Raw genomic sequence first — 14,655 nt, 5'->3', positions numbered from 1 at the left:
GATCATCAATGTTACCCCTATAAGATGTACCTGCACAGCTGGCCAATTCTATAAATAGCAAAAAAGGTAAAGACAATTCTGTTTTTAAAAAAGACAATTTTATAAAAAATTCTGCTGGGAACAGTTTTCATACATACACACCCACACCCTACTCACCTTGTATCAAATTTCCAAAAGTGTAACTAAAAGATAAGAGTACTGTTTTTAGTTCAAAGATAGCAAATACCTTAAGGTACAGGTTCAAGTATTAGTGTAACAAGGATCGGAGTAACATGGCCTTGGGGAGGGGCCGGACCAGGATCTGTCACAGGTCTGGTTCATTGCCCTCAAGAGTTCCTAAGTTACTCAGTTCAAATGTGTTGGCTGCTGAGCACATTTCAATATGATTTTTAAAAAGCTTTTATCTATAATATTATGGAAATCACAACTCAATCTCTGGTGACTTTTATCCTTCACAGAGAAAATGCAGGTGGCCCAGTCTGGAAGCCCTGAAACAAAAAGCCATGAATGCAAATGCGCTAGGGAGAGCGTATGGAAGGCCATGGCGTCCCTTGGCAGAGAGCAGCCCCGTTCCCGTGGTGAGAAATAATTCACTCCCTCACGTCCACTATGGTTTGAAAACAGGCAACCAAATTCCTTCCATCTTTGAAGGAGCTCATGAATTTTTTTAAAGAGCACAGCCCCAGTATTAGGGAGACATGATACTGAAATACAGGAAAAAAATACCCAGCAAATTAGCCAGATTCTTTAAAATTCAAATTGGCTAGTATTATTTATAACCCTAACTGTAAGCTAGATGGTTTTAATTCCAGAAGATAGTAACAGAATTACAGAGACACAATAACCCAAATGATACCTACTTTCCCTGCTGCTACAGCAGAGTGGGACCTAGAAATAGAAGCCATATTGTGGAGATATTAGGTTTGACCTAGCTCCTTTGTCTTGAAGGCAATGAAAAATAAATACTGTGTTCCAGTTTTCCAAAAATAACTGCTAAATACCTCATATTCAGCGGATCATTACAGTGTATAAAAAGAAAATCATCCCTTAATCAGTGCTGTTACCAATATAAAAAGTTATAATTTACAAAAATGTAAATATTCAATCTAATCCAGCTGTGTATCCTACTTTTGTACCACAGGTTGAAAGACATTTTAAAGATCAAAAAACTAAAACCTGAAAGGCTCAAAATAAGCTAGATTCGCCTTCTCTCTGTAAAAGGGAGGCGGCCAGACACGTGACTAGCATCCGTCAGTCACTCCTGTCTGTCCCCTGCAGCTCCGCTGTGCGCGGCCCCACTAGCACTCGGTCTCCTTGCTGTCCACGCGGTTCTGCCGCTGCAGCTTGAAGGAGGAGGCCTTCTCGCTCCTCGTGACCGGGCGCTCGGTCAGGTCTTCAAAGGATTTGGCGGCCGTGCTGTTTGGGAACGGGTCCTCAAAGGCATCCCCGTCTATGTTCGAGTCAGTGCTGGGGTCTTCCTGGATGGTGTCCATCCTCTGGTGGTCCAGTTTCGGAGCCACTGGCACTGGAAGCATCACCGGGGTGGGCGGCAGGGGCTGGAGGCGGCAGGGAGTCGGGGGTGCAGGGAATGGTCTAATAATGCGGACCGATGCAGAATCCATGCTGCTGAGCATTTCAACGTTCTGGAAAAGACAAAGGCTTTGCTGGTACCAGAGAAGGTGTATCACAGCTGAGCTCAACCTTGCCCCCCATCACGTGCTTCCACACTTGTCTGCACCGCGCTCCCTCCCTCGTGCTGAGTGCCCAAGCTGCCCAAGATGTGACTCAAGGTAGTTTTGGTATCCTGTCACTTGACTGTGTTTGAATCATTCAAAAGGTCTTCACAGGTAACTGCAAGCCTGCCACTATCATTAAGAAAAGATCTGGAAACAAACTCCGCACTGGCTCTGGCTGTGAGTAGGGAGGAGAAGAGGCCTTGATTCTGCAGCCTCACGACTGCTGCGGTGGGTTACTGTCACCCTCCTGCGGCAGCTGGTCTCACCACCAACAAAGGAGCGAACGTTCTGCTGCAGCCCTTGGGCTCCTGCAGCTGGCATTGTCTTTGAGCGGAGGCAGCATACTTACACTGGGGTGAAACAGGGACAGAGACTCATACTGCTTATCCAATTTCTTATCCTAGAAAAAACGGGACAGCAGGTCATTCCCACACAGAATCCATCAATAAGCGCTCATTTCTTACAGGCTACTCCCAATCTAAAATTAGAACCTGAGCTGTAGAAAGGGGTGGCAGGTTCAATACGGAATGAAAATGTCAAGCACGAAAAGGTTGGCATTCAGCTCAAACGGGCAGTGGTATAAATGCTATTTGTTCAAAATTTCTCTCCCACTGCACTCAGCATAAAGGCATTTCCTGTTGAGTCATCAGATCAGGGTACCAGTTTCTGAGTTCACCAATTAAAGGGGCAGCTGGACTCAGGCTTGCTCAGCACTGAGCTCCCTGCCCCAGGACACCACGGCCTCTTCTCAGCCAGCGTCAGTTGGAGCACTGGGCCTCGAGTTCCTGTGTCCCATGGATCTCAGCCCTGCTCCACGCTGAGGCTGAACAGGTGAAAGGGAGGGAGGGCAAGCCTGAGGCTCGAAACCAGCTGCTCTGAGTAGCCTGCCTCACGGTCCCCAAGAGCAGATTCCACTGCAGCGGGTTGAGCCTTCTTGAGATGGGTGTCCTCCGTCCCCTTCGAAGGAAGCTACTGGACTTTCAAGAAAATTGTTGCAGCTCCTCAGTCTGCTCGTAGCTGTTGCTCACTTAGCACAAGAGTTGAGAGAGCTGAGTACCTGCACAGCAGCGCCAAAAGTCTCGGGCAACGCCTGTGGAGTGCTGGTGCCGCAGCACGGTTACTGTCCCACCACAGGCAGCCTGAAAATGCCCTTGTTTAGACGCCTTCCTCATCGCAGGCCTGTGACTAAAGTCAGGTAAACCGTCTGAGTCTTAGAAATACGAAATTCCTCCAAAGTTAAGATAAAATACCATGAAAATTAGTGGTTTCTGTTTGTCATCTTTTTTGGAAGATGACTGGTTAAGCTTTTCAAGATGTATTCCTACGATGTCACACAAAATTATCATTGGAAACAATTATCTTTTTGGAGCTGTTGATTATAATTTGTAATGACTTACCACACAGTGGACCAGAATGCTGAAGGGAATCCAGAAGATGAGGGAGAAAACCAGCACGGACCCCACGATGTTGTCCGCTAAGAACTTCCCTGTAGACCATGCAGAGGGCATCTTGGTCAGGAAACTGGCAAACATACAGGTATGACACCTGACCGTGTTTTGTGGCACGCATGTACTGGGCTAAATGATGCTCTCTACCCAGCACTGAGAAGGGTGTCGGGACCCCTGTCTCACACCTGATGCATTACTACCGATGACTGCTTCAGGAGACAGCTTCTCTTTTTTCCAAAGGTCATCTTACAGTCCATATATCAAGCATATCTGTATATATGTTGCCATCAACCTCTTACAAAACAGAAATTTTCTTTCTACTTGAGCCCTTAGGATCAGCTTTTTCCCCTCCCTCCCATCCCTCGTGATAACTTAATAAATTATTTTCTTATCTTACACCAACAGTCTCTCCCCTAACATTTCTGTTCATCCCCTGCAAGGGGACCAGGGGAGAAACAAGGTTCTGGTTACCTGCATAGTTTTGTTCCTGAACTCTAAACTGTGCACTCCAGAGGACATATCCTTGCTTCTGCCAAAATCTTTTTATTCTCATCACAATCCATTCATACATCCATTGTGTGTCAATCACATTTGTACATTTGTTGCCCACATCATTCTCAAAACATTTGCTTTCTACTTGAGCCCTTGGTATCAGCAGATTTTGTCCCCTCCCTGCCCTCAGGCACCCTTGATAACTTAAAAATTATTATTTTGTCATGTCTTACACTGTCCGACAGCAAAAATCTTAAAGACCAACTTTAAACGCCTCTGCAGCACTCAGACTTGTTATGTAGCAGACAAGCCATGCACATGCCTTCACGTGTGCATTTGTTTACCAGAGAGCAGCTGGGCGTGTGCGTGCAACCAGCACAGGGAGGTCTGGAAGGAGGCGTGTTGCCTTAGCCATCAAGGTGGTTCTATAACAAAAGCAGTTGCTCTTCTGTTCCAGGATTCGAACACCTCACTCTGGCTCCACACTTTGCTAAGGTCATCATAGGAGTGGGCTCAATTCTAAGTGAAAATGGACCCCGGGAAATCACCTACCAAAAGTATTGATGCTGAGCTGGTCAATGAAATCCCAGAACCGCTCGATCACATCCTGTACGCGTTTCTCACATTTGCCCTAAGGAAAGAACACAGGGAGCCCCGCCTGACTACAGTGCATTCGCAGCAGCACGGCTTTGTGGAAGAGGCTGTACGCAGAACAAACATTTATGCTCCGCCTTTGACACTGGGTCATCACTTAGACCAGGTGCCCAAGAAAGCAGGATGTACTGCCAGCAGCCCTTGTCCATTGACTTTGACACGCGTTTACCACGGCCATGAGACAAGCTCAAGGAAAACGGAGGAAAGGCAAAGCCGGTCCAGCAGGGACGCCCGAGGAGCCGTGGCTCACAAAGGGGCCTGCCAGAGGGAGGTCGGGTGCACCTGTTCCAGAACCTCAACCGGAACAGCGGCACTCCTGACCATGTGACGGCTGTGCTCGCAGCGAGAGTGGGCCCACTGCCCGAAACGGCCTTGCCAGGAGGACCTGCTGAGTCCGCCCGTCTTGGGCCCCGTGCCCTGCAGACAGCAGACCCAGCGCCTGCAGCGGGGGAGCCCTTCCCAGGGATGGCCTGCTCCTGCATACTCGCTTCAACAACAGACGGAGTGAGACACACATGGGAGCATTATCAGGTTTGCTTTCTCCCACCAGTAAAATCAAAGATTTATAACTTAAAAACGTGCAGCCAAGGCTGCACCATAATAAATAACTTACATTCATGTCACAAAAGCCCACCGTGCAGGGCTTCCCCTTCCGCAAGTAGAGGTTGTTCTGCTCCGCGTCCTCGTAGGGCACGCAGCGGCCAGAGGGGTCCCGGCAGCACACCTTGCACGAGTGGTCCGTTTCTAGGAAACAGAAGGTGTGTCGATAGTAAGGTCCTCCCCTCTGCCCCCAGAAGAGGAAGACGACATCACTCCCTGTTAATTCAGAAGCTGGCACTGGCTGCGTCTCTCCCTCTGGGACAGACCCCAGTTTATACCCTGAAGCTCTCAGAGCTGTGGGGCCAGTTAGCCACACGCCAGAAACACTCCTTTCTTTTTAGAAATTGGAAGCTTCTCTTAAAAGCCAAATGATCAATACTTCAAATCCTGCATAATGCTTTTCCGAAAGGTGGCACACGACTGATCTAAACCCTGGGCTTCTCAGTGGGAAAAGCTGGTGCCCAGTAGAAGCGGATGCCATTGTGACAGTACCCAGTGCAGAGCTGAGGGACTGACTGCCCAGGAGCTGGAACTTCAGATTCTCCATCAAGACCAGCCTCGGGCAGCACTTGGAGACCCAAACAGAACAGCTGGGCATTCAAGGAGCCATTTGGGCATACAGGTCATTGGTCACAATGCCCAAATCTACTGGCAGTGTGGTGCAGGGGCAGGAGGAACCACGTGATCCAAGAGAAGGTTGTGTCACACCAATTTGGGAGCATGAGAAATGAGCTAGGACACACACACGTGGGACAATGTGTGGTGGCAAAGGCTGTGTCGGCTTGTCTGCAGTTGTTGAATGTAAAACTAGTGATCTGCTCTATAAACTGTCACCCAATTCACAACAATAAAGAAAAAGTCTGTGGAAAAACTCCATGACCTTTCAATTCCATTTCCAATTAACTTTTAGAAGCCATGTATAAACAGGGAGAAAGACTGAGCGCTTTACTGCTGTAAGAGTTACAGCCTCAGAAACACCAGGAGGCAGCTCTAGTCTGTCCTACGAGGTCATGGACTCAATGGCTTTGAGTGTGGTTTTCATGTGGAGACATATATAAGCTTCCTTAGTTTTGCTGCTCGAAAGAACCAAGCCTTAGACACATCTTTAATAAAAGAAAAACAAAATTGTTGCAGCAGAAGAAGAGTGAGCATGATGGTGGGACAGGCGGAAGGTAAGAGGAAACAGAGGAAAGACCTAGGAAACAAAGCTATGGATAGAAGTATAAACATAAGTGTGTCCATATGTAAACACATGAATTCATAAAAATAGAGGTACTGACCTAGGTACATATATTTATACGGCAACACATCAAGGAAGTGGATGGCTTTGGGGCCTCTGCTCAAGCCCTTCCTCAACACAACCTGGCATTCTGTGATGCTCACCTTCCCAACACGATCGATAAAGACAAAATGGGGTGCACAAGTAAATGTGAAGAAAGCTGATGGTGCCCAGCTATCAAAAGATACAGTGTCTGAGGTCTTAAAGACTTGAAGTTAAACAAGCAGCCATCTTGCTCAGAAGCAACAAGCCCACATGGGAGAAACACACAACACCACGAAGTGTTGATGGAATCAGGCAACAGGCACCAGAAGACCAAAAAAAAAAAACCACACTGTTGAGAACGAGGGGAGTTGGAGCAGAGAACCCAAGCCCGTCTGTAGACATGGAACATCCCCTCCCAGAAGGGTCACAAGGGAGGGATGAATCAACAAGGGTGCAATATAGCACTGATGAGACACACACTGATCCTCTGGTACTTTCAGGCGTCCTCACCCCCCACTATCATGACCCCAGTCCTGCCGTTCAGTTCTGGCTAGACCGGAGCATGTACACGGGTACTGATAGGATAAGCCCTGCAGCAACAGAAATGGGAGTAGCGATACTGGGAGAGGAGGGGAGGAGGAAGAACCAATCACAATAATCGACGCCTAACCCTCCCCCCCCCTTCCAGGGGACAACAGAAACCGTGGAGGAAGAGAGACCGTGGTTGGTGTACGATATGAAAAATAACGTAACATTTATCAAGGGGTCACAAGGTTGGGAGGAGAGAAGGAAGGAAAAATGAGGGTCTTATACCAATGGCTCAAATAGTAAAAGTTTAGAAAATGATGATGGCAACAAATGTACAAATATGCTTGATACAATTGATGTACAGAATTTTGTAACAGTCCCCAATAAAATGATTTTATTGGGGCTCTTACAAATCTTATGACAATACATTACACAATTGTACACTTGTACACATGTTGCCATTAACATTTCCAAAACATTTTCTTTCTACTTGAGCCCCAATAAAACAATCTTTAAAAAAATTCTGTTGCCAGCGTTCCGTCTTCTGAAATAGGCACTGGTATGTACTCTGCAGGAAGCCCATGCCTCTTGCTGCTCAGCGGGTCACGCAGGTACGTCATCACATAGATGCTCATCTCCGTTTACTGTTTTTGTACAGTTGCTGAGAGGCTGAGCTCTGGTTACCTGGGACGCTGCGTGGTTGCGGTGGAAAGCTCAGGATTTTGCCAGTTCCGACTGTTCCCTGAGCCCACCTCAGACCCAAAGCCAAACATCAACGGCACTGTTAGGAAATCTGAGGACCTCAGGACCCTCAAAGGGAGTGGAAACAAAGACACTGTCTAAGAGGGCAGCTGGGTGCTTTCAAGCTGAGACCACAGGGGAGAAGCCGACCCTGCTGGTAAAGAAGGAAGTCTTTCATCCGCTTGCAGAGGGTCGAGGGTCGGGAGGAGCAGAGCCAGTCGGTGCAGGGCAGCAACGATGAAACACAACTTTCCTCTAGTTCCCAAATGCTTCCTCCCCGCCGCCACTATCATGATCCAAATTCTACCTTACAAATCCGGCTAGACCAGAGCATGTACACTGGTACAGATGGGAACTGGAAACAGGAAATCCAGGGCAAGTGATCCCTTCAGGACCAGTGGTGATACCGGGAGGGTAGAGGGAAGGTGGGGTAGAAAGGGGGAACCGATTACAAGATCTACATAGAACCTCCTCCCTGGGGGATGGACAACAGAAAAGTGAGTGAAGGGAGACGCCAGACAGTGTAAGCTATGACAAAATAATAATTTATAAATTATCAAGGGTTCAGGAAGGAGGGGGAGCGGGGACAGAGGGGACAAAATGAACTGATACCAAGGGCTCAAGTAGAAAGCAAATGTTTTGAGAATGATGAGGGCACAAATGTGCTTGACATACAATGGACGTATGTCCGGATTGTGATAGGAGCTGTGTGCGGGCAGATGCCAGAATCGAATCGGCTTGTTGGCTGAATCCCTGCAGGAGCATCACTGTTCACAGCCAGCGGGACACCGCAGCTACGGCTGCTTTCCAGGGTTGACCAGGTGGAGAGGGGACGACACAGGCTCCCACCCACAGCAGCCTGCCTTCCTACCCTACCCCTCCCAGTTCCCTTTCAGACGCAGGGGCTGGCAGGAGCGGAATCCAGAGCCGGCTGTGCCCACACACTATCCTGACCTTGGTGTTCGGGGTCTGGACCAGCAGCCAGCTGCAGTGCTGGGCAGGGAGTGGCATGTTCTCCGGACGGGGGAGAGGGCTCACGGGCTCACCGTTACACGCGCAGGACTCCAGCTGCTGCTCCCGCTCACAGAAGGGCACGCACTGGCCGTCTTTGCACCTCCCGAGATCTAAGCACACCGTGTCGTCGTCGGCGTTCCCAGGAGGGGGGCACTCGCTGCTGTTACCTGGAAGCGCACACGGCATGCTGAGTGGCACGCCCTCCAGGAGGAGAGGGCACAGGCACTGCTCACAGAAGTGACAGCCTCCACATCAGCCAGAAGGCTCACCACCTCCATCAGCCGGCCGGCCCTGCCCTCCTACATGCCCCACGCGTCCCTCCATCTCCACTTCCACCTTGCTACTGGCAGAGGGAACCCTGGGAGCAGGCACGGGTTAAGCATCGCAGTAGGGTCACAAGTTCAAGCCCACCAGAGCGGCAGTGAGCTGGAACCGACCTCACAGAGGGAGTGTGGTTTTATCAATGAAACAATGTACCTGTACTTGAACAATGTTGAACTCTGTGCTCCTCCCTGTCCTCAGCTGTCAAGCGAGGGGGGGCAGGCACTGCACAGACCACAAGGCACAGCCAGGCCCTGTCACACTGCCCACCTCGCTGGTGGCTGACAAGGCAGCTACAGACAGGGCACAAGCACTGAGCATGAAGTCTGTCATTTCCAGGTGATGCAGGCTCACCGCGCTGCCTCTCATCACAGTGGCAGACAAAGCGCATCTTCAGCATGCAGCTACAGGAGGAAGAAGTCAGACGGACTGGCCTAGTTTGCCAGCCTGCATGCCCAATAGTTAGTTCATTCGCATGTTTTGACCTATCTGACCTTCAGAGAGATGGACACAGCAGGTTTTCCTCTGTGGATTCTGCACTCGACACTGTGTCTGGGATGCATCCCTGGGCGTGAGAGGACGTCCAGTCCGGTTCCCCTAAGCCCCAGCCTCTCAGACAGCACGCTTTCTTCTGCATCCAAGCGGAATCGCTCGTTTCGGACGTTTCTATTCCACATCCAATGGCCACTTTGTCCTCCTCTTCCCTGACTTTTCGCAGCATGGAACACCGTGCCCCTCCCTGTGAGGGGAACCACTCCCTCAGGCCCTGGGACAACTGCCCAGATTGCCTCCCGGTCACCTCTGCAGAGGCCCTCCTCCTGCCCCCACTCTCAAAGTGCTGTAGCTCCCAGACAGCTCGCTCAGGGCCTTCTCGATTCTTCTGGTGTCCTGGTCATCTCATCCACTCCTCCCACCTGCTGACCAGCTCCACGTCACAGCAGCCACGCAACCTCAGCTCCAGCTCCACACCCACCAGGAGCTGCCACTGCGACCGAGATGCCACAGGCAGCTCCGCCGAGACCCAGCTCAATCTCACCCCCTATCTTCCACCGCAGCTCTGAACTGGGGCCCTCCCAGTCCCCGTCTCCCCCAAGCCCATGTCTGAACTGTGTGTAAGCCTTCATCTCTACCCCAAAATGCCCTTGTGTCGGGTCCATCCACTCCCGTTCACAGTCATTGCTATGAGCGAACCCTTCAACGGCAATCGCTCCTTCAATAATCTCCACACTTACCCACATACCTTGTTCACTTCCCCACACACACTTGGCACAAGTCTGGACCCCCTGTTGGAATCCTTAAATAGCACCCTGATGCACCTGGAATAAAACGCAGCTCCTCATGAAAGCGTGGAAATGCGGTCTGGCCTGGCCTCTCTCTCCTCCGTCACCTCGCAGGCTCTGACAGCCACCAGGGTCTCCTCTCCGTTTCTGGACTGCTCTCAGGCCTCCCGCACCTCAGGAAGCGGACGCACGCAGTTCCCTCCACGTGGACTTCTCCGGTTCCCATCCTCCGATGGCCAGTGCTGGGCCCTTCAGAGGCTGCATCAGGGACCTTCTCTTCTGACGTATCCTGAGCGCTGTAGTCATGTGCTCCTCACCGCATCACGACCTACTGCACACAGCGTGCTCCTTATGCAGAGGTAGCTCGCTATCTCTTTCATCAGCTACAGTTATTTTTGGCTAGACTGCTACGCTCCCACAGAGCTTAACAATCAACCTGTCATCCAGCCCCAGTCACACTGTAGGCGCCTCACCGCCATTTTCTGCACCGATGAGAAATCCTTAGTGACAGGAAAGGCTATTACACTGCGGACAGTGAAGGGGAGTGTTCAGAGCGGCAAATCTGTTCCGAAGGTGTTTTTGAAACCCAGGTGGAATATACTCAAGGCTGTATTTTAGCTCTCATTTTTTTAAATAAAACTTATTTTAATTTTCTTCAGCTTTATTTTGAACTTGCATATGAGTAATTGGTGGCTTGGTTTTAGCTGCTGATAACTGAGCTTCTCCATTGTCTCTTCCCACAGGTGTGGTCCGTCTGATTTCTGTGTTCCATCTGGAGAAGTCCGTATGTAGTCGGCGTTTGTGTTGCTGGAAAAAGGTATTTGCAATGACAAGCTGTTAAGTCTCGCCAAATTCTGTCCCGCCATCTCCAGCCTTGTTTCTATCACCACGTCCGTAATTTGCAACTACTGTCCTTCCTAGTTGTTTCCGACTGTTGAGTTCTAATCACCAAAAATTATCAATGCATGAGTGCATGTTTGATCGATGTCAAATTGAAGATAACGGCAGAATTCAATTTCTTCATCACTACGATTAGTGGTTGGTGCACACATTTTAGTGATAGTTGTATTACACTTCCTTGAATGCAGACGGATATAACCCTATTACAGACAGCACTGTACCTAGATGGACCTAGAGCTGTCCTCTTTGACGAGGAATATGAACCATTCTTCTGGACTGTCTCTCCCAGCACAGTCAACCACTTTCTGATTCAAAATGCCAGTCCCAGTCTAGTTCGGCTCGCTCACTCCAAGTTCTCATGGGCGGTAGACTGTTGCACCTGTTGCTCCTCACGTGAGCGGTGACCCATCAGCAGATGCAGGTCTCAGAGGCTCATCCCCACAAGCTTTACTCACACGCACACCATCACACCGCACTGCACACCGTCACACCGCACTGCACACACCGCCACACCGCACTGCACACACGTCACACTGCACTGCACACCGTCACACCGCACTTCGCACACCGCACTGCACACACCGTCACACCGCACTTCACACACCGTCACACCGCACTGCACACACCGTCACACCGCACTGCACACACCGTCACACCGCACTGCACACACCGTCACACCGCACTGCACACACTGTCACACCGCACTGCACACACCGTCACACCGCACTGCACACACCGTCACACTGCACTTCACAGTTACATTGCACTTCACACACCGTCACACTGCACTTCACACACCGTTATGGTCGACTCGACTTTGAGAAGGCAGCTCTTCCTCTGACCCGAGGGACTCATCTGCTGGCACTGTCTCTGACAGTGCTCTGCTTAATTCACTCAGCGTCCGCTATCGACAGGGTTTGGGTGCTGGTTTGAGGTTCTCCAGAAGGTTGTCAGTGGCTGAGCTGATTGCTCAGAAGTGGGCAGCCTGTTCCTTCTTCCTAAACCGTCCAGTCTGGATGCTCTGAAGAAACCTGTTCACTGTGGGTGGCCCTGCTGGTTTTCGAAATACCAGTGACATAGCTTCCAGCCAGCATCACAGCAACACACACTGCAGTATGACAAACTGAGTCATATGCTGGAATTCTTACGGTGGAATATAATTTTGGTACATTAAAAAAACAAGTAAGATTCCCTTTCAAGGACATACACATACCAGGACAAATATTCAAACATATTATAATGGACTTCTAAGAGGAAAAGAACAGAAGTGATATGAAATGACTGAATGAAAATAAAACTGAAAGGAAATAAAATGAAGCGCTCCTGCACAGACCAATGGCAACGGTGTGGCCGAGACTGAAAGTATGGTGACCCCACCTGTGCCCGAGGCTGCCTAAGGGCTGCTGCTTTTACGGGAACAGACGGAAACTTATTTTGCAGACACGCACACCGGAGCACCCGTGACAATACACACCTGTGCAGTAAGACACGCCTTTGCAGGTAGCATTAATAGCCTCTTGGCACTTCTTCTGGGCAGCCTCGAACTGGCAGTTCTTACAGCAGGGGCTGTTCCTGTCACTGCAGAGGAGAGCACACGGGACAGATGGACTCAAAAGACAGCCCACGACCAACACTCAGGTCACGGTCCAGTGACCTAAGATCACAGAGGAGGATCTGGAAAGGCCATTGAGGACACAGGGGTCCAGACTGGCCATCGCTAAGTGTCTGGGTACCTATCCTGGGCTTCCACTGGTTTAATACAGGAAGATGTTAGAAAGACATAGATCTGTAAGACAGTCGATGGTTAAATAGTCTACCTACTTCCCATCTCTGTTAACACGCATTATATAGAGTTCCACCCTAACTGTTCATCGCCAACCAGAGTTTCCCTCTTCTACATCTAAGGCAGTCACTGGTCTATAATTGACTTAACGATGTAAATATAGAGATTTTTAACCTGTTTCCTCCTGCTTTAGCCTAGGTCATGAAATGGTTTGCTAGAGCACTAATCTATTGTAAGGACTCACAGTAACTCATTCATAAACTTCCAAGGCAGTCGGTCACCTTGTGTATTTCTGACCTTTTGCTATTATAAAAGAATGAGGCAATGGATGCCCTTGTTAATTCACCCTCTTTGCACATCTGCGTCCTTTAAGAAGATGCTTTGACTGGTGGGACGGCTGAATCAATCAAACACTGCACATTGATTCCGGAGTATGTGCCGAAACACCCCCAGCTCCTGTTCGCAAATGCAGAGGAGCACAGCCAGCCGCACACGCCCCCTCTGCCTGGCCCCAGAGCCCCACCTTCTCACTCTGCGGGTCGGCCCTGCAGCGGTATTGCTTACCTGCACTGAACACCTGGTTTCAAGGTACAGTTGTTGTTGCAACAAGTGTCGTTGTTCAGGTACATGATGCCAGGGTCACATTCCTCCCCTTCGTCCACCCTGGAGTTCCCACACACTTTGTTGCTGCGCTCTTGAAAACACTCCTGGGCCTTACTTTCAATGGTCTTAAAGATTGACTGCTTACTGCAGTTTGAAAACATCTTAAAGAAAAAAAGGGGGGGCCACAGAGGCCCCAAAATAATAAACATCCACGCCCGCATGTTTACTCTTCTGCGCTAGGGACACACTCCCAATGGCAAGAATCCCAAGCGAGGGCCTGGCTGCACCTCCCAAGGGCGGGGTCACCCCCCTGGGAGAACACATGGTGGTGGCTGCTACCGAGCAACCTGGGGCACAGCACTGCCCAGGCTGCGCCCTGCTCCCACCTGCTGGGTTGGAGGCCGCCCATTCAGCCACCCTTTCAGCCGCGGTTCTGCCTCTTTGCTCAGTCCCTCCCAGTGACACGTCCAAGTGAGTTTGCTTAAAGGCCTAAAATTCTCCACATGAATGTAAACTATAGAAACACTAATACCCCACACCCCAGCCAATCCCATCAAGAGGCACGCAGTCCGGCCGGACGGAACTCGGCATCTGTGGCCTTCCAGGCTCATGCTGGGGTCACAGTGAGAGGTCCCACTGGCCCTCCCCGCTCTACACAGAACAGTTCTGCACACTGACCACAGCTTGTTGCTGGCTTCCTCCCCTCACACTGCTATGAGCATCCTTGCAGAACGCTATGAAACATCTGAGCTTATCAGGCATCATCAGAACAAAAAATCAAATCATTGGGAATGAGGGTGAGTGCAGAGTGAGGACCCAAGACCCATCTGTAGGCAACTGGACATCTGCTTACAGAAGGGTTGCAGGGAGGAGACGAGCCAGTCAGCATGCAGTGTAGCAATGAGGAAACACAACTTTCCTCTAGTCCCTAAATGCTTCCTCCCCGCCCCCCACTATCATGACCCCAATTCTATCTTAGAAATCTGGCTAGACCAGAGGATGTGCACTGGTACAGACAGGAAAGGGAATCCAGGACAGACCCCTTCAGGACCAGTGCTGAGTGGCGATACCAGGAGGGTGGGGGGAAGGTGGGGTGGAAAGGGAGAACCGATTACAAGGATCTACATAGAACCTCCTCCCTGGGGGATGGACAACAGAAAAGCAGGTGAAGGGAGTGGGTTAAGATATGACAAAATAATAATAATTTATAAATTATCAAGGGTTCGTGAGGGAGCGGGGAGCAGGGAGGGAGAAGAAATAAATGAGCTGATACCAAGGCTCAAGCAGAAAG

The 14,655-nt window shown here is 50.1% G+C and overlaps 1 protein-coding gene across 1 annotated transcript in view; it reads right to left on the bottom strand.

Annotated features, from left to right (window-relative positions):
- Positions 1-79: 79 nt before the first annotated feature.
- The window catches only part of ADAM17 (ADAM metallopeptidase domain 17), a 66,696-nt gene continuing 52,120 nt past the window's right edge, over positions 80-14,655 (bottom strand). The window contains exons 12-19 of the mRNA XM_004696019.2: positions 13,326-13,525; positions 12,453-12,556; positions 8,510-8,644; positions 4,944-5,074; positions 4,229-4,307; positions 3,134-3,222; positions 2,086-2,136; positions 80-1,643 (exon numbers count right to left, since the gene is read on the bottom strand). Coding sequence (XP_004696076.1) covers positions 1,299-1,643; positions 2,086-2,136; positions 3,134-3,222; positions 4,229-4,307; positions 4,944-5,074; positions 8,510-8,644; positions 12,453-12,556; positions 13,326-13,525 — 1,134 coding nt within the window. The 3' untranslated portion in view covers positions 80-1,298. The remainder of the gene's footprint in view (positions 1,644-2,085; positions 2,137-3,133; positions 3,223-4,228; positions 4,308-4,943; positions 5,075-8,509; positions 8,645-12,452; positions 12,557-13,325; positions 13,526-14,655) is intronic.

This window comes from Echinops telfairi, unplaced genomic scaffold, assembly GCF_000313985.2.
Source record: "Echinops telfairi isolate 266 unplaced genomic scaffold, ASM31398v2 ScPeMD7_9;HRSCAF=40, whole genome shotgun sequence".
Classification (NCBI taxonomy): domain Eukaryota; kingdom Metazoa; phylum Chordata; class Mammalia; order Afrosoricida; family Tenrecidae; genus Echinops; species Echinops telfairi.
This window is presented reverse-complemented; position numbering and strand designations above follow the sequence as displayed.